The sequence below is a fragment of the Colius striatus genome, chromosome 4, assembly GCF_028858725.1.
Source record: "Colius striatus isolate bColStr4 chromosome 4, bColStr4.1.hap1, whole genome shotgun sequence".
Classification (NCBI taxonomy): domain Eukaryota; kingdom Metazoa; phylum Chordata; class Aves; order Coliiformes; family Coliidae; genus Colius; species Colius striatus.
Genome location: NC_084762.1, coordinates 34,318,257 through 34,339,800, shown reverse-complemented (window position 1 = coordinate 34,339,800; position 21,544 = coordinate 34,318,257). Strand labels below are relative to the sequence as shown.

Below are 21,544 nucleotides of genomic sequence, written 5' to 3'. Positions count from 1 at the left end.
TGGCCCTTTTAGTCTTGCAGAAGACTTTTGAAATTTAAGGTTGGAGATACAAATACCTCATTCATTTGCAGCCTCCTCTTTCAAGGAAATATTCTCTGTCCTATGCAAATAGATGTGCTACGGATGTAAGATCTGTTTCTCTTGGTTTCTCAATATAGTTTTGCATAGCAAACACAGAAAGATAACTTCCTTCTTTCCATCACCCCCCACACTACACGCATTCCCACTTCCCTGCTCCCAGCTCTGTAGCTTGCTGAAGCAGTTTATTGGTGCTCTAGATAAGATCTTTGCCCCACTTAGTCCTTTTGGACATGTATTTATCCCGACACACAGGCTTTCAAAAGGCTCAGGTTGGTCGTTCTACATGTGTCTTGTTTTGCCAATTCAGTGCAAAATGCTGTAGAGCTGTGCCTCCCTCCATCATTAGGCAGGAACCAAAGCTGCCATTGTATTGTGGCTATGATCATGCTACTACTCTTATGCATTATTCACTGTGTTGCAGTGTAATCTGCTGTTATGTTAAAAATAGGTCAGTGTGAACGTCCCCAGTGAAATTTCTAAGTGACAAGAGCTGACTTTAGCTTTCTCAAGAAAAGAGTGACCTTTCCAAAGCAGTAACTTGCAAATTATGCTGCACTTTCATCTCTCTGCCAGCCCCAGTGCACCTTTGCAAATACTAATTCCCAGTAACAGCAATCCTGCTTCATACTTGACACAATTAAGCCAGAATCCCTAAATTACCTGCTGGGCTTTGCCAGAGCACTTTGCTTTCTATTAGCCTTTGGTCTCAGGCCAAACTGTAAATCGGGATTATCAGAGAAGAGGTTATAGTCTGAGAATACCTCAGTGCCCTGCTCCTCCCAGGCTTCTCAGAAGGGCTGAGCAGGATTTTCTGGCTGATAAGCATCAGTTACAAATCGCTCTGGGGGGTGGATATAATGAGAAGTACTTCACTTTTCCCATTGCCTCAGAGGCTCCAGCCCACAGCATCTACTGAATCAGAAGAGCAGGACTCCCTGGCTTTCAAATCTACTGCAGATACATCTAGAGAAACCTGGAAAGGTGGAGCCAGACAGAGGTCTGGGGGAAACCCGCTTTCCACCATGTAACACTCTGCAAAAGAATTGTGTGAGGAAGCCTGAGATTTTGCTCAATTTCCCTGCTTACTGTGAGGATGTGTCTGTTACACAGATATCAAGAGTCATCCCAGTCCTGAGTGACTACATTCACCTGAAAGCAAGGGATGGTAGTACGTGGCAAAGCTCAGCAGACCATGCAGATGGAAATTCGTATGGAGGTCTCTCATTAGCATGTTCAGATCAGCAAGAAGCCAAAGGAGGTGAGGGAATGGCTGGGTAGACCATGGCTTTGAGCTTTGGATATCTGAAGTGAATCAAGCCTGCCTAACCTTTAAGGAAGACAAGTTTGTATATGGACTTTTTCTGTTGTGGCTCCTCTTTGCTGTTTCCATGTAACTCTGTTGCTTAGAAAGGGATGCTTGGAAGCACATGGCATCTTCACACCTCTGACAGACACTTCACAGGACATATCACACTCAGGCAAGCCTCTGTGGGAGCACAGGTAGCAAACCTAAATGTTCATAACCTGGGAACCTTGATTAAAAAAAAAAAAAAAGAGCTGAATGATCATACTGGAGAGTGGAGAGGATGGCAGATGCCAGAGCCATCACTTGTAAAGGCTTTTAGAGGAGCCATAAAAGACAAGAGCCTAAGACCTAAGACGTAAAAGACAAGTGCACTCTGCGTAAGATGTGAGTTTTAACTTGCTGACTGCACACGAATTCACCATTACTCTTTCTAGCTAAATGCATGGAAGTGTTGCCACATCTTTTCTACTCTCTGTACTACACCGTGCCCATGCTGCTCTTTGGGCTGACTCCATTCCCATGTTTATACCTTCTCTGGCTTGCCCAGTACATGTAACTTGCACTCATCACCCTGTAAAACTTTTTGCTCTTCTTCTAAAAGAGTTTGATATACACTTGTTTTTCACAGCTGACATCCTCTAACCACTATGCAACCATTTCCCCCTTTACTTCCCATCACTGTGTTGCTGCTCCACCCTCAAGTTCCTCATTTCTCTCGATGCTGCTTTTGCAAAGCTTTCGACCTGCAGCTTTTGGGGCACCAAGTTACCTGAGCTCATCTTCTGCAGTGATTCAGAAACAGATTCAATCTTTTGGGCCTTTAGGCCAGATGCTCAGCACAGCTCGGTCTTTGGGAATGACCAAAGTATAATACAGTGGTTGGGCCTTGTGCCATGGTGGTCAGGACACACTTGGGATACCAGAGAAGAGCTATGGCTGCTGTGGGAGAGGTCTAGGGACAGAAAAGGGAGTTGCCTTTAGCCTGTAATGTACTGGAAGAGATAACACTTTCCATAGGCAAACCTCCCTTTATCTCTTCTTTGTCCCACCTTATTGCATTTGTGATGGTCTGAGATAGCTACCTTCAGGGCAAGAACACTTCCCACTGATGTCCTGTGCCTCTGTCCTCATTTCAAAATCATCTCCGATGCCTCTTCAGGGCAAGTTTTGAGTGGAAATGTTAGTGGAGGGTTGGAGGGAACAGCACATTCCAGTTTCTCAGACTGCTTAGCAACCAGGGCCAGCTGAGCTGCTCTTAAGTGCACGCCAAGTGTGTAGATGGCATGTCTAGCACTGCAGCTCTACCCTTATTTTTTTCCCCTTCTCTTTTTTTTGAAAAGCCTTCTTTGTTTTCTAATTAAGGTTCATGAAAAACTGCTGGAAATTTATTTTTACTTTCCTGGACAGCTGGAAGGCAGCTATGCAACACAATGATCAAAGCTGTGGTAGTGATCAGAGATCTGAAGCAACAGGCATGGTGCTGTCAGCCTACTTGAGAGCAGGGCTGTCAGATAACCTCTTCCATGCACTTGGTGATGGGCTAGCTTGAAGTCCTGCTGCTGGATGGCTTTAAAACCCTCTCTCCCACCTTGCCCATAGGAGTGTGGAGAGTGGCACACGGTGCTCCCCACAGGTCTGCAACATGTGAGATACCTGCTCAGGGCTGCTTTTCCCAGTACAACCAATATGTATCATGAAGACCCTGTTAGACCATGTCCAGGAAAGGATTGAGCTTTGTAGATAAAAAGTTAATCTGATCCTAGCTTCCTCATTGGGATCCTCTTGAATCTTATATAATGTCTTGGCTTTTTCATGTTTCTTGGTTCTCCAGTGACTTGCTGCCACACACTTCATCTTTGATCACAGCAGCTGACTGAGCTTCCTCACTGTTTGGGAGTCTCTTAGGGATTGATGCTCATCTCTACTCACATTACCAGGCAGTAGAGCTTGCCGCTGAAACTTGTTGGCTACATCAGGAATGCAGTTAAAATGTGGACCCAGACCATATTCACTTCAAGATTCCTCTTTCAGCCTCACTTGCACGTGAGAGGCACATTTTAGTCAAGCTCTGAAGCACAGAGGAGGAGGAAGCCTTTCTTTGTACATGTGTAAGCACACTCTGGTTAGCAATTCCAGGCATGTCTGGGTCAGCCTCATCATTGCCCGCCTCATGCCGAAGCAGGCAATTGGTCTGAGAGGGCCAAGGATCACAAAGAATAGCTGTTATTATGTGGACAAGACATTGTGAGACATATTAGGAACCACCAAAGGTATCCTAGGTCCATGAATGAAAGAGCTGGTCGGGAGTAGCCAAGGCTTTGGCCGGTCTTGCAATGCCCTCCAGTAGCAATGTAGAGACAGCCTCTGCCTCTCTCCTGCTCACCCTCAGGTCCCACAGGTCATAGCAAGAAGGGGGGGAGCTGCAGGGATGAGGAGCATCATCTGAGGAAAATGATGGTCAGACAGCAGAAGGATGCAAAGGCTGGGCTGGAGGGAAAGGAGTAAATCATACCAGACAAGTTTCCATGTACAAACTCTGCAGTCCTGTACACCCGTATTCCTGCATGTTCCAAACATAGCAGTCTCATAATAGAAACCTCGGAAGAGTCCTCTGGGGCAAAGGCTCCAAGTGATTTCCATCCTCACTGGTGCTAATATAAAACTGGAGTGGCATTGAAATCATTTCCAGATGGACAGCAGTATGGGTGATCCAGCTGGGGTCAGTGTGGCCAGTGACCCCAGCTGACCACAGTCCTCTTTCCTTCTCTTGGGCCACAGTTCTGCACAGAGGACTGCAGCTCTGAGAAATGATTTGCATTCCTTCCTGCCTCCTAGATATCACCACAGCCCTCTTTTCCTCATCAGTGCATATTTCTGTAGCTTAAATATAGCAAATATAAAACAAGTGCAGCACACACGAAATGCCATTCGGGGGAGCGCAATGAACACGCTGCCTCTGTAATGTAATGAGCCCCAAGTGCATCTGCCAAGTATTTGGGCTGAGATTCCAAAGGAGAGAGGGGGGTGAGCCACAGCACGAAGAAGCTCAAGACCAAACCCTCAGGCAAGTGTCCCTGTGCATCTTTTGGAGGGAATGCAGGTTGCTTGTTGGTCCAGCCCGCCTTTGGCTGGAGGTGTTTAACCACTCGCAGCAGTCATTTCCTCTAAGGAAGGTGAAGAACACACTGGGCCTGTGAGTGGATCTGAACTGAAAAATCACAAATGCAATGGATAGCAAAGCAACAGTGTTTCTTTAGGGGTGTGGTCTGGCTTTGTGACTGAGGTTAAATGTCAGCGGTTAAACTGTACCAGTTTCTGAACATCTGACCCTGGGCACTATTTTCAGCGCAGTGATTTTTTGAAGTGATTAATGATAAAGGCTTGGCACTAATCAGTGGCTGGTGTTGCTGATTAAGCTAACTCTTCCTTGGCTCACAACAGGCATCAGGAATAGAAAGGGCAGGAAGCTCCCCAGAGTGACAGAAGAGGCAGAGCAGATCAGGACCTCCCGAGATGCTTTTTCACAGGAACATTTTAAATAAACCCAACCCTGTAGCAATCCAACTCCAGAGCTGAGCTCAGCGGTGCTGGAGGACTCTGCTCCTCCTATGGCTCCGTTTCACTTTGAAAATATTTTTATATGGACTCTTTTCCACATTCCCGCTCCCCTCCATAAAAAAGTGCCTCACTTGTTAATTGTATGCTAGTATTGGTAGTGTGCCACTCCTTGCATCTGTTTGTAGGAGGATTTCTGTGATGCTATCTAGCTTCCAATCTATCGACATCTACAACAACTTTTATTTTTTCTCAAAGACTCTCAAGAGAAGGAAATCTGTTAGTTCAGTGTGAAGGCTGCACATTATGATCCTATCCTTCAGTCCTGATGTAACCCAAACTCCTCACATTATTCAATTTGTAAACCAGATAGATTCTCCAGATGCCACCCCAGAACTCGGGCGTTCTCCAGAGGAAGCAGACTGTACTTCCTCTGCTCTTTATATCTCCACTATTAAGAAACTACAGGGACCTCTGGTCTGCTAGTGGTATTTGAGACAGAAAAAAAGATGTTACTTGCTCACTGATAACTCTGTTAGCTCTGTGACATTACCTGAACCCTATCCTAGTCTTTTCTTCTTTCTTGAGTCAGAAAATGCATCAAGTGGGACTCCAAAACTTACAAGGAGCTCTCATTTGGCAAACTGGACTTCTACACGGTCACACCCACCCTGCTAAAATGAACATGGTGCTTTGTATGTCACATCCAAGTTCATAGCAGAGCTTTTCCCCCCCCCCCCGAGCTACCATGAAGTGACAAGAATGCAAATAAAGCTCTGTTTATGCTGTGGAGCCTGAATGCTGGCCAAACTTGTTAGTCACCAGCATCTTAATCACAAACTTCAGAGAGCTGTAGTGCAAAGACGTAAGATTTTTTAAGCTCATCTCCAAGATGATCCTGCAGGATTCCTTGAAAACTTAATGTCTGTGGTAATTATATTCACATTAATTAATTAATTATATTCACATAATATTCACAGAGCTTTTAGCCATCCTTTCAAGCTCCTCAGAGAGTCTGTCTCTCTTCTCCCGCAGGTGGCTCTGAAACTCTTCTGGGGAATCATAGAATGGTAGGGTTGGAAGGGCACTCTAGAGATCATCTAGTCCATCTCCCTACTAAAGCAAATTCACCTCAGTCAGGTTGCACAGAAATGATTGAGCTAACCCTTCCTCACAACAGACCACAGGAATAGAAAGGGCAGGAAGCTCCCCAGAGTAGGTTTTGAAAACCTCCAGAGAAGGAGACTCCACAACTTCCCTCATCCTCATAGGAAATAAATTTTTCCTTGTGCTTAAGTGGAGCTTTTTGTATTGCAGCTTATGTCCGTTACTCTTTGTCCTTTTGCTGGACACTACAGAAAAAAGTGTCACCCCATCTTCCTGACATCCACCCTTTAGGTACTTATAAGTGCTGATCAGGTTCCTCCTCATTCTTCTCTTCTCCAGGCTAAACAGCCTCAGGTATTGCAGTCTTTCCTCACAAGGAAGATGCTTCAGTCCCCTGATCATCTTGGTGGCCCTGCACTGGACTCTCTCCAGAAGTTCTCTGTCCCTCTTGAGCTGGGGAGCACAGAACTGGACACAGGACTCCAGATGAGGCCTCACCAGGGAGCAGTAGAGGGGGAGCAGAACCCCCGTTGACCTGCTAAATCTCCTGTATCGCTGACTGACTGCTGCTATTCCCAAATCATAGGCACACTCCCCAGGGAATCCCAAGGGGCTTTCCTCTCCAGTGTTGCCTGGCAAAGAGAGTATCACTTGCACAAAATTTCCTCACTGTGGGTGACTTCCCCGCAGGCTGGGCACAGGACAGACAGGAAGGCAGGGCTGGCCTAGAGAGCATGATGAAAGGGGAGATGTTGCAAGCCCTTGCATGTGAGTGCTACATGCACCTGACAGTTCAGAGTTTTTGGGGCAGTTTTAGATTTTGATTCCCAGGACACTCATTTCACCTGGGATTATGGGCTTGAGTATTCATGGGGCTGGGCTATTTTCAGTGTCTTTTCTTCTCTGTGGGATGGATTGTTATTGATTACAGGGAGGCTCATTCAATGCCACTATGTGGGCAGTGCAGGACAGGTGCTGTCCTGGCAAAGGTCTGGTGAGTGATGCTGCAGGAGCAACCTGGGCACTGACCTCCCCCACCACTGTACAACAGGGCAGCAACAAGGGTAGGCAGTTTTCCCAGGGAGGCATTACTAAAAGCAGTTCTGTGTACAGAGGGAACCTTACTCTAGGCCTGTGCAGGCAGTATCTCAGCTACTGAAACCTGTTTAGAGGCAAAGTACAAGTAGAGTATCACTTTCATGGTAAGCAATTGCTGCAGGGCTTCATAGCTGGGACCTATTGTCTCAAAGATGAGTCTGCTTGGCTCTTAGAGTGCATCTACCTCTCACCACAGATGCCTGGGGACCAGCCACCCTCAGGGACATGCATGCTGCCCTTTGGGCACCAGTCACACTTGTGCCTGCTGCTGCCAGGCTGCTACCATGGGCAGGGAAAAAGCTAGGGTCTTCCAGCACTGAAGGATTTGCATTTCCATGCTCTGAGTTGGCACCTGGAGGCACTTCTTGTTTCCGTCCCTGCCCACACGCTCTGTATTGACTGTAATGGGAACTTAAGGTAACTAGTTTGAAGATTTAGGATTCTAAATATCTGCAAAGGTTAGAATAGAGGTGATTCAAACTGCCCCAATTTGTGTGCAGCCAGATGTGTTTGTCACTGGCCATTTGTTTGGTCAGGGACTGGGTCACAGTAGGATTGTCTTCCAAACCCCTCTTTATTTTCTCTCTCTCTCTCTGTGGCTTCCTTTCTTTCCACCTCACTTTTTACCTTTCAATCTTTTTTCCGACTGCTCACTTCCAATCTCTGGGACTCTGAACTTCCCACTTCCCAGACTACTTGTGATTAAGCCAGAGTAAGCCACTATTAGCCCCCTAAGTTATGCAGCATTAAGCCTAGTGTGCTCAGAATTCCCATAGCAGTTTTCTTCACCTGCTTTCCAGTTGTCAAAGACATGGTGGTTCTGCACAGCATAAGTGTTTTTGTGCACCCTCCCCACCCAATCTTTTTTGAGGGGTGCAAATACACACACATAAACCCATTCCTCTTGGCAGAAGGTCTGTAGGTTGAGCTGTGAATTTCAGCAGCACGGAAGGATTGTTTAGGTGACAGACATAGCAGGGCCCCTCTTCAAACCATTTCCCTACTCTTACATGCCAGATCAAGATCAGCATTGGTTAAAATTCTACGGGGGTGGGGGGGGTGTGGGTATGTGGGGGTGGTTGTTCTGACAACACCCCTCACCCCCCCAAGCTATGCTGAGATACAGGAGAAATCCTACCATCAGGAAATCATCCCACCATCAACTTTTTAGTGCCTCTGTGACATTGTCATGTGCTTGACTACTCTCCCTTCTCTAATTCAGTTGTTCTCAGGCTGTTTTCACTCGTAGCCTTTTAACTCTGCACTTCCTGACCCGGTTGTTTTGTGACTGTCACACCCTTGGTATGCCGACCACAAGGCATCCAGGCAGGCAGGAAGCTCATTTCAGAGGCAGCTGAGCTGTGCCTCGAATTGTTAAAGGGCTTGAAGTTGTTTACACCACCAGCTCATGCCAGCCAAGCCACATTTATTTTGTGACCTTAATGACGTGACTGGATGACAAAAACCTTGTGTTTCACTGAGCTTTGTAAAGATGCCACCTAAAAACAGGAGTGAAAAAAAAATGAATGAGAAGGAAGGTGATTTTGCTTCAGCCTTTGGTGAGACACTTGTTTTGCAAAACTTAGAAGGTGGCCTGAGCACAGCTAATCAGTGGTTTCTCCTCTTTTCTCTGAGCGACTGTTAAATGCCACTTGTTTATTTGACCTGTTTTTTCCCCTCACTGTTGTTACTATTAGTGATCTATAGGCATTGTCGACAAATATGAACCAAATAAATTGCCTTTGAGACACAGAGAAGGAATACAAGAAAAAGATCAAAGATCATTAATTACAAAAAGGGGAAACAATAAAGCAGAAAATGTCTCTCATTTAATTTTTTCTTTCCAGGCCTCATGGACTCAAGTGTTTCTGGTTCAGACACGGAGTGCAATGCCCTGTTAAAAATAGCCCTCCAGCTGCCCAAGACAGCTGGAAGCACCATGGGTGGGTAAGTGGGTGTAGGGGTGCCTTGGGTGGGGATGGGCAGCTCACACTGATTCCTCTCACCACAAAAAGCTCTCTTACCCATCTGCAGGACTCTGCATCTGCCCATGGACCATAACCAAAAAGAAGCAGCTGCAAGAAGCAGGTGAGTGAAGCATTTAGCGTAGACAGGAATAAGCAAAGCTGCCCTATAAGAGACACATCATCCTTGTGCTGCACATGAAGAGGTCTGCCCATGCCCTTGGGGAGAGGTCCTTCATTCCCAGTTTATAGGCCAAGTACCTGTTACTATGGTCTATCTCTCCAGTTGAAGCAGACACAGTTGCCTTAGTGATGAGGCTGAAGGGAGACATGATCACTCTTTACCTGAAAGGGGGTTGTAGCAAGGTTGGTCTCTTCTCCCAAGTAAGAAGTCATAGGAAAAGAGGAAATGGGCTCAAGTTGCCCCAGGGGAGGTTTAGATTGAATATTACGTAATGCTTTTCCCCCCCCCAGAGGGTTGTTACACACTGGAATGGGCTGCCCAGGGAGGTGATGGAGTCACCATCCCTGGAGATATTTGAAAGCCATGTAGATGAGGTGCTGAGGGACATGGTTTAGTGCTGGGCTTGGTAGTGTTAGATTAGTGGCTGGACTCAATGCTCTTAAAGGTCTTTTCCAACCAAAACAAGTCTATAATTCTCAGCCTTCTCTCCTTCTGGGTTGCAGTGAGTCCAGCACACACATTCTCAGTCTCTGGGAATGCAAGATAAGCTTAAAGGATAGTTAGGGCTGGTGGGACCTGAAAATACTTTAAAGACAATGATTTGTAGTCTCCCAGGAGCCAGGGAGGAGAAGCTCCCATGCTTAATACATTGCAAGGCTGCTCATCGTTACTACAGCCTCCTTAGATATTAGACACTCGTATACTGCAGAAAGTAGATGTATCAAACCCTGTTTGCAGTGTAACATAAGAAAATAATGGTATCTCTGAGGCAGACATCTGCTGGAATGCTGTACTAATATGTACATATGAATCTCACCAAACATTATGAAAACGTCATCTTTGCTTTTTTTTTAATCCATACTTGTAAACACAGATGGGATTTTGCATTGACTCTGGCCTGAGGGGCAGATTGTGACTACCATGAGTACAACCGGAGGGCACATAAACGATATGAGAAGTGGAGATGTGAGGAGAGGTCAGTGTGGAGCAGCTGTATGAGAAGATCTGTACTAAATCACGGTCTAATTTCTCTTTCTCCTGTGCATTCTCAATTTGGATATATTGATCACTGGTAACAAAATACCTGGACCCATATGCTTGCTGTGTTTGCTGAGTGCTTTAAAACTCTGTGCATGGATGTGTCTATGTTGATCAAGGAGCTCTTGCTGTACCAAGGCCCCGTTCCTGGTCAGAGGCTGTACTGGAGCAGTGGCGTCATATCTCCACGTGAGTGATCAGCTCTCCTCCCTGGGAAGACCAGGGTCTGCCGAGAAAGCTGACTCCTGCTCAAATCTCCCTCCCTTCCTGGCTCCTCAGCTTTGACTGACCAAAGGAAAATTCATGGCTGTTTGGCTGCAGGGATGAAGGGAAGCCTTGTGCTGGTCTTTTTTCACAAACTAAAACTTCAGAACCTGAGGCACTTAGAGTAACTAAAAATCAGAAAGCATTTTCTCCAAAGTGGGTGTTTTGACCTAACAAAGGCATAAGAATAACTGAAGTCATATGCCTTGTATTAACATAGAGAGTAAGGCCATCAAAGAAACAAAACATTTCACTACCCATACTTTCAAGAGGCTAAAATGTTTCCTTCTTGGAACTTCTGCATACCAGAGCTGTGCCCTGTTAAACTGGCAGAGGAGAGGGAGTTGTGCTTCACAGAACCTTAGCACAGTCATTCATAGAGCCTCTGCCAATCCTCTGAAGGAGACAGTGCAATGTAAGTACAAGGTTGTTATTAGAAAACAATAAAACTAACTACCAGGTTTTCTTTGAGTATAAAGGTTTCCAGCTGTTGCAAGAGTCAGCCTGGTTTTTTGTGAAGATACATTATGGTATGTTTTGCCACACCCAGCTCTGTAGTGTGGGATTTCAATGTAAAATAAGGAAAAAGAATGCTATTGGAGCATAAGTAGATGACAATGGTGGGATTATCACTGGTGCTGCAGAAAATATAGACATTTTCAAGAAATGTTTTTGGTTGGATGTAGGAAAATATCAGTGCCATCTTACAGTCTATATCAATGGGAAAATATTTTCCCCCTTGTCATTCCCAAAGGAGAATTTGAATCTATAACTTTGGAAAGAGCTATTCATTAAGCTCTTTGTAGCTTTTTTAAAAAAAGATTTGAAACACCAGAGGATTTCCAGAAAGCTATGAGTTAAAAGTTTTGTCACTATCGATGTGATAGCCTGGGAGTGGTCCTGGCCTCCTTACAGAATAGCTGAGCTAGGGGTCATATAAACAAATTAAAAGAGATGGAAAACAATCAGTGGCACTCATTAGGGTTTTATAGAAAATAATTGTATTGACATTCAGCTTAGGAACCATCAGGGAAGCCTGTTTCTAGTGAGTACCTTCACAGATTGGTTTAGTCCCTATGGTATTTAACTGTTTTTATGTCAATGACCTGAAAGGGAACTTTAAACAGTAATGCAGCTGGCACAATGACTGGGGAAGCAGTAAATCACTCCAAGAACAGACTACTTGAGAAATACTTGAGAAAGGGAGCTGAACTGGAAGCAAAGGAGATAAGCCATAATTATGTGATAGTATTGACCCTACCTGGAGAAACTGTGATGTCGAAAGACCTGAGGATTATAGAGAAAAACCTGATGAAGAGGTGACCCTGTTATGATGTGGGGACACAAAAGGACTCACAGTCCCTGTACATATTAACTGACTATTGAACTGATCTCAGTATATATGTATGCAGACAAACATGTATATTATAAAGCATGAGCGTACAGATCTGTAACTTTTAGATTTGCCCCTGGTGAAATAGTTTTGGAGAGGAAGGCTCCATGCTACTCTCCACAACTCCAAGGGATCGGTCCCAAAAAGAACAATGAAAAAGCTTAAAGGATTAAAACTCTCACTTTATAAAGAAACAATCACTGATAACAATCCGCTTGGCAATGGGTACGAGTGGTTTGAATACAGTCTGTGGATAGTTATATGAGACATTTTTAAGTACAAGCAATAGTACGAGCAAATACAATTGCTCTTCTAGACAAGAGGACAACAGACTCAAAAAAAACCCAGATAAATCAACACTGGAAGAAATAAGATGCAGCTATCTTTAACTGTGAGAGAAGCTAAGCACCGGGACAAGTGAAAAAGGTGTGTGGGAGATCTGCCATCGCTGCTTTCCAAATCAAGCCGGATGTGGGAAATAAAAGAAAATAGCCCACACCCTAAGAGCTGTGGTCTGTGCTGAGCTGGGAGTCAGAGTTCAGCACCTGACAACTGCCTCCATCTGGCCTGAAAATCTGCAACTGAGTTTTTGTTGGCGCATAGGTCTCTACAGCATGAGTGGGGTGACCGAAATGGGCCTCGCTCCTCCCACCTTGCATCCCACTCAGCCCGGGGGAATGTGCTGTGTTGTCCAGACCCATTGGAAAGAGAGGAGAGAAGGCTGAAGGGGAAGGCTAGCACTGTGCCTGTGTGGTTTGGGCTTTCCAGATGGCAAGTTTGGGAGCCACCAGACTGCCTGGCCGAGAGTAGCTGGGGTAGATTTGTTCCCAAATACAGGCAGATGACTTGAAGAGGCTGTCACCCACTCACAGGCTTTTAGGATAACCCAGGTAGGAAGGGACCTCAGGAGATTACCTAGTCCAATCTCCTGCTTTGAGCAGGGTCATGGGGAGGTTTTAAAAATGTTCCTGCCTTTGAAAAGCCAGTGTTCTCTAGCTGTTGCTGGATCAGCCCTGCCAAGAACAACTTAGCTGAGAGGCTGGAAAGAAGTTCTTAAGCATTGTATCTTTCCCTTTAGATAACACAATATAAATGTCAAATAACCTGCACACATTAATCTCCTTCCCTCCTACATTTGTGATTAAGAATATGGGCTTGAGGTTTCAGAAACAGCAATGAAGCCTAAATCCTACTGGCTCTTCAGAGGACTTGAAAATTTCCATATCCAATCGGAGCACGCAGTTGGTTTACACAGGACAGGATGCAGGGAATGCAACAGGGTGCTTTCCATGCCAGTTGATTTGCCCAATGGCATCAAGTCTTCCCTGGACTATCAGAATTTTTTTCCTGAATGCAAATGCTCTGACCTCTGCAATTCCATTTCCCTCTGAGCCTGGAGTGGGACACAGAATGAGGAGTGGGGGCATATATACGTGAGAAACGTGTTTGAGTACAGACAGTACATCACTGAAAGTCCTTGCTTTTCTATCTTGTTGCCTTTCACTGGGGCTCAAATAACTTGATTTGGCACTATTCACAGCTAAGTTTTTCATACCAGCCACAGCTGAGCTTTGTTTAAATGAAGTTTGCTGAAGCTGAGCTGAAAGTGAGTTTAAAGGTTCACAGTCTTTGGAGCAGATCCAGTCAGCTCTTTGTGCCTTCAACTTCATTGGAAATTGTGAAGGGCTGAGGGGGGGCCAGGAGATTTGCATGAGCAAGTTCTTTCTCTGGCCCCTGCTCAAGTGCAAAAGGGAGCTGTGAACAGTGGCAGAAATTAGACACTGTGGGCCAGATTCTTCCTCTGTAAAAAGCCCCTACTACTTTAACGACAGCTATACCTGTGGTGTTGAATGCCCGGCATATGACTTTGCATAGTGCAGCCACTGTACAAAACACACTTGGTGTCCCCTGAGCTTTCTTATTCTGCAGTGACCTTATTCTGCAGTGAGGAAGCAAGCTGCTAAACCAATGTGAAGGTTGTTTTGTTTGTGGTGCTTTTGTTCTTCATTCTCTCAGGAGAAAAAGTAGGTCTGATCACCCTATCACCTTGGAGCTCATAGACAACTTCAGATTTACCCAAGAAATACCACCCAAGCTAGAAACTGGTCTCTAATATGAATAAAGGAGAAATATTAGTTTGATAAAAGATGACTTTACCTTCCTCAAAGGCATCATCTTCTTCTCCGGGTGCAGTCAGATCTTCTTGGGTGTGCTGCATGGTGGCAAGGACACAGCTCCGAGAGCAGCCAGAGCCGAGTGCTTGAACTGGTTCCTATGCTACAGCTCGACTATTTCCTTTCACTGGTTTCCACATTTTGGTGGCAACAGCTTCCGCATCTGCACTTATGAAAATAGCCCCATTCATATGAATAATGCTGCTTGTTTTTGCTGACAGCCTTTGAGGTGGGTTTTGAGGTGGGGTGTCCTTACTGCTGAGAGAGAAGTTGATTTTGAGAGCAGAGGCAGGAAGGACGGGCTTACAAAGCACCCTGCCCTGTTGCTGCAAATGCTGAATGCTGCTGGCAGCCCTGGTAGCCCGTGGTGTAGGGGTTTTGCATATGAATGTGAATCTTTTCTGGTGGCAGAGGTACAGCCAGGGAACCACTCACCCTGCTTATCTAGAGAGCAGCTCGTTTTCACCCCAGCGATAGTTTAAGCAGGGTAAACCCCCAGGCTCTCCCAGTGCCTGTGTTGATGGGATTTTATTTTTTAATTTAGCATGATGGAGTGACAGCACACCCTCACCCACACTGGAGTGAGCTATGGCAACGGACCTAAGGACAGGCTGGAAAGCTTCAGGTGATGCCAGTTGTCCCGTCAGCACATGCACTAGCAGAGTTTTGGTGCTAGCAGTTAGGATTTCCTGAGTTACTGTCTTTGGTGACTCTAAGGACCTCCCTGACAATCAGGTTAACAAGAGGAAAACATCAAAGTAAAACTTGCTGTCTGTCAATAATAGGCATCTTCTATACTCCATACGCTGGCACAGGCTGCCCAGGGGGATGGTAGAGTTACTGTCTCTGAAGATATTTAAAAGATGCATAGATGAGGTGGTGAGAGACATGGTTTAGTGATGAGTTTGGCGGTGTGAGGTTAGGAGTTGGACTCAGTGATATTAAAGGTCTTTTCCAGCCAAAATAACTCTATGATTCTGTGATTCTATTTGAATATATCTGTCACTACTAATTCTGCATCACACTGGTGTTTCCTGAGCTTTATAAAGCAAGTTGACTCCTCCCTGTCAGGTCTCTCAATTTATGAGAGATGTAAATGCAGTTGGGCTTTAGGTAGTATCTGTGCCTTGCATAGTCCTGCTGACTTCATTGGAGCGCTCAGATATATACATGTGCATGTGTGTGCACATATAGACATGGGGCCTAACACCCGTAGTCCCTCACATCTCTGCTACCAGCAGTTGATGTGTAATGAGAGTAAACCTATAGCGAGTTTTGATTATTCTGTATAGTAGTTGTATGTGTTGCCACTCCCCTGAAAGCGAGACTTCCAGCACAACAGCGGTGCTCGCTTCAGCTTCCTGTACATGTGTCACAAGCAGATATCATGAGCCTCTCTCTAATTATTCTGTGACTTTCTTTAAAGCTCTAGCAGTGGGTTTCTGCAGGACTGAAAATTGAGACAGCTAGTCTCCTAGGCAGTGCACCACTTGACCTAGTCCAGATGCAGAAGACAGAAGATGGAACAAGTCCATTTGTAGTACCTGACCTAATGCCAGCCCACACCTTAGGACCGGGTTCATTAGCTCCTGTAGCAAGTCATGTGGCAGCCATTTGGTCATCACAGGAAGGGGAAAATCACCATCTCACCCCAAGCACAGCCTTCCCCTGGGCTGAGGGTAAGGTACCTTCTGGTCCCTGAAAAGTGCACTGCTTCCTGCAGAGCTCATACCTCTCCCTTGCTGTCATGTTGGACGTCTTGGCTATGCAGCCTGGAGGCTGCTGTCTTTGCAGGGCTGGGAAGCTGTGTTTTGTGGATGTGGCCAAAGCCAAGACCCTTCCAGAACTGGTTTTTGGTGGGGCAGTGTGTCTCGATTACCTGTTTTTTCCTGTGCTGCAGCAGCAAGGCTCGTTGGGGAACTCTGTTCCTAGGAGGGCCCTCTGGTGCTTTGCTTTTCTTTGTTTAAGTCCCCACAGAGTAAAGACAATAGTTTGGACCAACAGGTAAGAGAGATTAGTTGTTTCTTGCCCTGCTGGACAGGCTTGTGGAAGATAATTCTTCTTTCTAGACTTACTCCCCTGGCACTTTTTCCTGCCTTGCTTATTTGAAGGGATTTCTTCAGGCAAGAGCCATTTCTGATTAGGCGGTAGCTGCATATCAGTAATGCCCTCCTGCCACACTCGTGAGTAGATGAAGGAAATGTAGTAGTAGATTGTAAAAAGAGAGAAGCAGCATTATGGGATGATGAGGGGAAACAGAGCAGAAAAGGGTATCAGTAAGAAAAGGAGAGAGGTGTAAGAAGAGGAATATCAAGATGGGGACGTGAAAGTTGCAGAGGAAAAGCATCAATCTGGAGGGAAGAGATGCTAACTCAGGGTGATGATACCTCTCTGAGTGCTGGCTCCCAGGGTCGGAGCTGGAAACTGATGAGCTTGCAAAGCCTGTCAGGGCCAACATGTGAGAAGGTTGCCAGGGGTGAGGGAAAGGAGAAGTTCTGAAGGACCAGTCACAGGGTGTACCTTCCCTTAAAACTTCCTGGCAATGGGTGGCTGCTGCCATATCATTTCCTTGAAACAGCGGTACGTGAATGTCAATAGCTAAACTGCCCCAGGGTGCTGTGGAGCACATCAGTCTCTGAGGAGTGGTGTGGGCCAGAAGAGGTTTCACTGTTCCTGCTGAGGAGGGCTTTGGGGCTTGATTTGGATAAGTTGCAAGATGAGCAATGCTACACATACATATGTGAATGACTAAAAACTGACAGCCTAGCAGGCAGAAACCTGGAGAAAATACTCTGCAACAGCAATGCTAACTTTCATGTATTGTCCTGCAACTGGCCCTCACTTGTAAATTGAGCATGGAAAGTTTTAGACACTGACTGCTTCCTCCAGAAACATGAAGGAACAAGCCACACTGTCCTGGTTTTTGTGGCAGCTCCCTTTTTTGCTGCACTTCCCTGGGACTTAAAGTTGTTTTATTACCCACTGTTTTCAGTCAGCCTCTCTGGATGCCTGTTACCTTGACAGCTCTTTTTTTCTTTATTTTTGGGGAATTAATAGGCATCAAAAGCTGTCCTCTCTCCTGAAAACAACTGTCACCAGAATGAACGCAGCAGCCAGGCTGGTGATAAATGGCAATGATTCAGTCTCAATTGGAGATGCACAAAGAGGAGTTGCTTTGATTCGTTCCCATTTCCACATCCTCCCTTGACAGCAGCCTCCCCTACATCACTTGCAGTATGCCTTTTTCTTCCAGAAATCTGTCCCCCAGGGGAGCACGTTGCTCCTTCCCTCAAGATAGGCTAACTTAACATAAATAAAACCAGCTCACCTCACATGGACACCTGGGCCCTCCTTCTCCCTGCTCCATCTTTGTATTTCAGGCAGCATAATTTTTCCCTGCTAGTTTGTATGCCTGTGTCTTTGCTATTTACTGATCTTAACCATCCAGTCTAACAAAAGTTATCTTCCTCAATGACTTATTTTGTAGCATCTCAGCACTTTTTTTTTGCCCTCTGTATCCACAAGAAGTACTTTTATCTCGTTCTTGTTGAGCTGTTCCAAAGCACAGTAACTTTTCAACTGTTGGCTAGTGCAGCCCTACTCCACACCAAAAAAAAACCCAAAAAAACCCCCGAATCAATTCTGCAGTCACTGCAAAGCTCTCACGTGCATGTTTTTCATGTAACCACATCAGATTCTACTCTCAGAAAAAGCCACCACCCATCCTCTAAGAACCTGTAAACAAAAAGTAGGGGAGACTGGGGAAATGGCAAAAACAAAGTAAGAGAAGGCAGCTTTTAGGACAGCTCTTTAAATCATCCCAACATTACTCTTCTCCTACAACATTATTAGAATTTCTGAACCAGGGGAAAAATCAAGAGTTCTGATGTTTTGTCTTCAGATAAAAGACTAAAAGCCAAGACCATCCTGATGAAAGAGGCATAAAAAATTGTGCCACTTAGCAGTGTTGGAAGGAGTTGTTTTAATTAATCCCTACCTTAAATTACCAACACCTTCACAAGTAGCATGAGAGATAAGTTGACCATTTTCTGCCCTGTATACTGTTGCTGAAAGGGGATGTCTTAAACAATTTCTGCCCTATTCATATCTACTGCTCTGATGCAAGGTGAACTCCCATGATCAGAAAGTTGTGTGTCAGAAGGTTAGTCAGTGCTGTGCTTTGTTCTGGGCCTATTTCAGAGAGGAAGATTACATTTGAGGGGATAACCTGTATGGAAAACAAGGAGTAAAAAAAAAAGAGATTAAGGAAGGGCAGATGTCTCTCAGGTTGAGACTGTGAAGGAGGATGTAGGAAGAGTATCTGCTCTGGATATTGCTGCATTTCAGTTTTCCCAGTAAATCTCCTCCTCAGAAACCCAAAGGATGGGGTTACAATAACTTGCCTAGTTGTTAACTCATTTACAAGTTACAGGCACTCCAGAAACTTACGTTGTGTTTAGACCATCTGTGTCAGTGACTGAGCTTAGTATAATTTTTTTCTTTGTCAATTCTTGAAACTTTTTGCCCATTTTTCCTCCAAACCAAGCTGTTTGTTTGTTTGTTTGTTTTCTTTTTACATAAGGATATTAAATTCCAGAGAAATTCTCCTTCTTACTATCCAGGAGGAGAGTCAGTAGACCATGATGGTAGAAGACATGACTCACTCCACACAACTTCATGGACCTTAGGAGTCCTGTGCACAAAGCTTCATGAGGCTATGAAGTACACACCCTATATCTTGGAGAGCTGAAAAAAAGGATAGGCTCCAGGAATCATGTTCATATCCATCTTGGACACCTCAGTTTGGGGGCCAGGGGGGAGGTCTGTGCACAGCCTTGTACTCCATGCCCAATGGACAAGCACACCACAGTGAGCAGGACCCACGACACACAGGCTGTTGGTGTCCTACTGTCTCCTGTCATATTATCCGCCATGCTGTGGACAATGAACCCATCACATGCCTCAGAGGTGAGTTGCGTGTGTGTCCATTCAGACATGTCACACCTAGCACATCCCACCAGGTCCATCAACGCTGACTGTGACTTGACTTTTGCTGGCTGCCAAATATTTTTCATTCAGACGTCATTTGGCCTATGAAAGGCAACCATTACATTCTTACAGAATCACAATCTTCGTGCTTGGAAAAGACCTTTAAGGTCATCGCATCCAGCCACTAACCTAACACTGCTAGGCTCAACACTAAACTAAACCACCCTCAGCACCTCATCTGTGTGTCTTTTGAATATCTCTAAGGATGACGACTCCACCACCTCCCTGGACAGCCCGTTCCAGTGCTTAATAACCCTCTCAGTGAAAAAGTTATTCCTAAAAATACTATTTCAATTCAAAGGAAGGAAGCAAACTCTCCTGGATGAAACCCTTACAGAATGAATATCATCTTGAAAATTACCCTTAGTGAGTAGTTCCCAATGGTTCATTATCAAAAGAGAAGAAAATGGTCAAGTGTGATTTTACAGGGTTTGCCTTTGGATCTGGTATTATTCAATATATCCTTTAATATCCTAGATGGGAGAGCAGATATGATCACACTCATTACAATTGCAGATAGCAGGCTGCCCAGTGTGTACACTGGAGGACAGAAACAAAACTCAAGCTAATATTGACAAACTAGACAAGTGTTTTGCAAAAAAACCTAAATGCGAGGTAGTGAGCTGTGAAGTGCTATGCTCAAGCAAGAGTAATCATCAACCACACAAATGCAGGCTGGGGCATGGCTGCTTAAGTAGCATGTTTTCAGAAAGGAGGCTTGGAGGCAGCCAGGTGGGACTCAGCAGTAACACCCCAAAACAGCAGACATCTTGCCATCAGGAATGATCAAAGGCAGGGAAACAAAGTAATTCAGTCACTGTGGTTGGGGTTAGAAAGACCTTAGTCGAGGCAGAACATGGCTTACAGGCATCTCAGTTCAAGGAGAATAGAGACTGTTTGGTGACAGTCCTAAGGAGAGATACCAGACTGCTGAGAGGGCTAAAAACTAGGAAATTAAGAAAAGGATGGGAGGAACCAGAACCACTCCATTTGAGGGAGAGAAGATGACTGCAGAAGATAAGCACAGTCCTCAAGCCCTCAAGCCCTCTTCTCCATCTCTGTGGTTCACAAGGAGTCATGAACTTAGACTGCAGAATGGAGGAGGCAAATTAGGTAGCAAACTAGTACAAACTAGGAAGCAAGTTAGGAAAAAAACCTTTCCAACTGTCAAGATAGTGCAGCAGCAAAAGTGAATGCTTCAGTGAGTCAGTGCTGAGTGAATCGGAGTGCTGCTTTAATTTGCAAAGCATCCATAAAGCTTTTGAAGAACAGAGTAGACAAGTTACTATTGGGAATAATATAAGAATAGCTGATTCTGCCTTAGGGAAGGACAGTGGGAGTAGCAGATCTCTTGAAGTTAGGTTCAATTTTGCGAGAGCAGCTATTGAGAAATGCTGGATTTCTGCTTGGTAGATTTATTTCTTGGTGACAGTTAGCTGAGTGCTGAGTTGTTCTCCTGCTTGAGGAGTCCAGCACATTCCAACGTCTCTTGGCTGGGATGGGAATATCTTTGCTATTTCAACCAATTTAAATATCCCTATTATCTTTTGCCTTCTTCAAGAACTCTTCATGCCTGGTTGCTTTTGCTTTCCTGGTTGCTTTTGCCTTCCTGGTTATTTTCACACCTATTCCTCTGTGATCCAACGAGGTCATTGTTATCAGAAAAGAATAGATGATGGATTTTTCATCCTTTGAATATTAAATTCTATGAGTTTCCCTCAGAAATACTTCAGATTATTTCCATAAATTGTTACAGAGCAGCAGACTGCATACCATAATAACATGCAAACTGGCTGATGCTGTCCCCAGCACAACCAACAAATATGTTCAGTCCTGCTAAGCATCAAAACCCTTTGTCTTAGTAAGGGTCACACATCAATTATATAATCTTTTTACCAACTATAACAAATCCTAAATTTGACCAAAGAGGTCTACATCATATTATAGTGCCTATCCCAAACCCACAATTTCTTCCTTATTTTCTCTGCCATACATAATATTGTTTTATAATTTTTTTTTCCCCCAATAGCAATTTCCTTGAATGTTGGAGGAAGAACAAGGAAGAAACTTATCTCATTGTTCATCTGTATGTCTTCCATCACTGGCAAAGTATATTGCAAGCTGATTCACAGCAGTATATTCAGAGAGTAGTATTTCCAAAAAGATATGAGTTCTGCTTCTTTTGCTTTAACTAAGCTATTAAAAATAGAATGAAAGCCCTGGGTCATTCGTTTCAGACACCCAGGTCACACTGTCAAACAAACAGTGCCTGTAGGTGAATGCCTCTCTTTCACATTAAATTAATTCTGCTTGTAGACTATACAGTTTAGG

The 21,544-nt window shown here is 44.8% G+C and overlaps 1 protein-coding gene across 1 annotated transcript in view; it reads right to left on the bottom strand.

Moving 5' to 3' along the window:
* Positions 1 to 14,374, bottom strand: part of RIPOR2 (RHO family interacting cell polarization regulator 2) — a 69,560-nt gene extending 55,186 nt beyond the window's left edge. Inside the window, 1 exon segment of the mRNA XM_061994481.1 lies at positions 14,148 to 14,374. Coding sequence (XP_061850465.1) covers positions 14,148 to 14,208 — 61 coding nt within the window. The 5' untranslated portion in view covers positions 14,209 to 14,374.
* Positions 14,375 to 21,544: the final 7,170 nt, after the last annotated feature.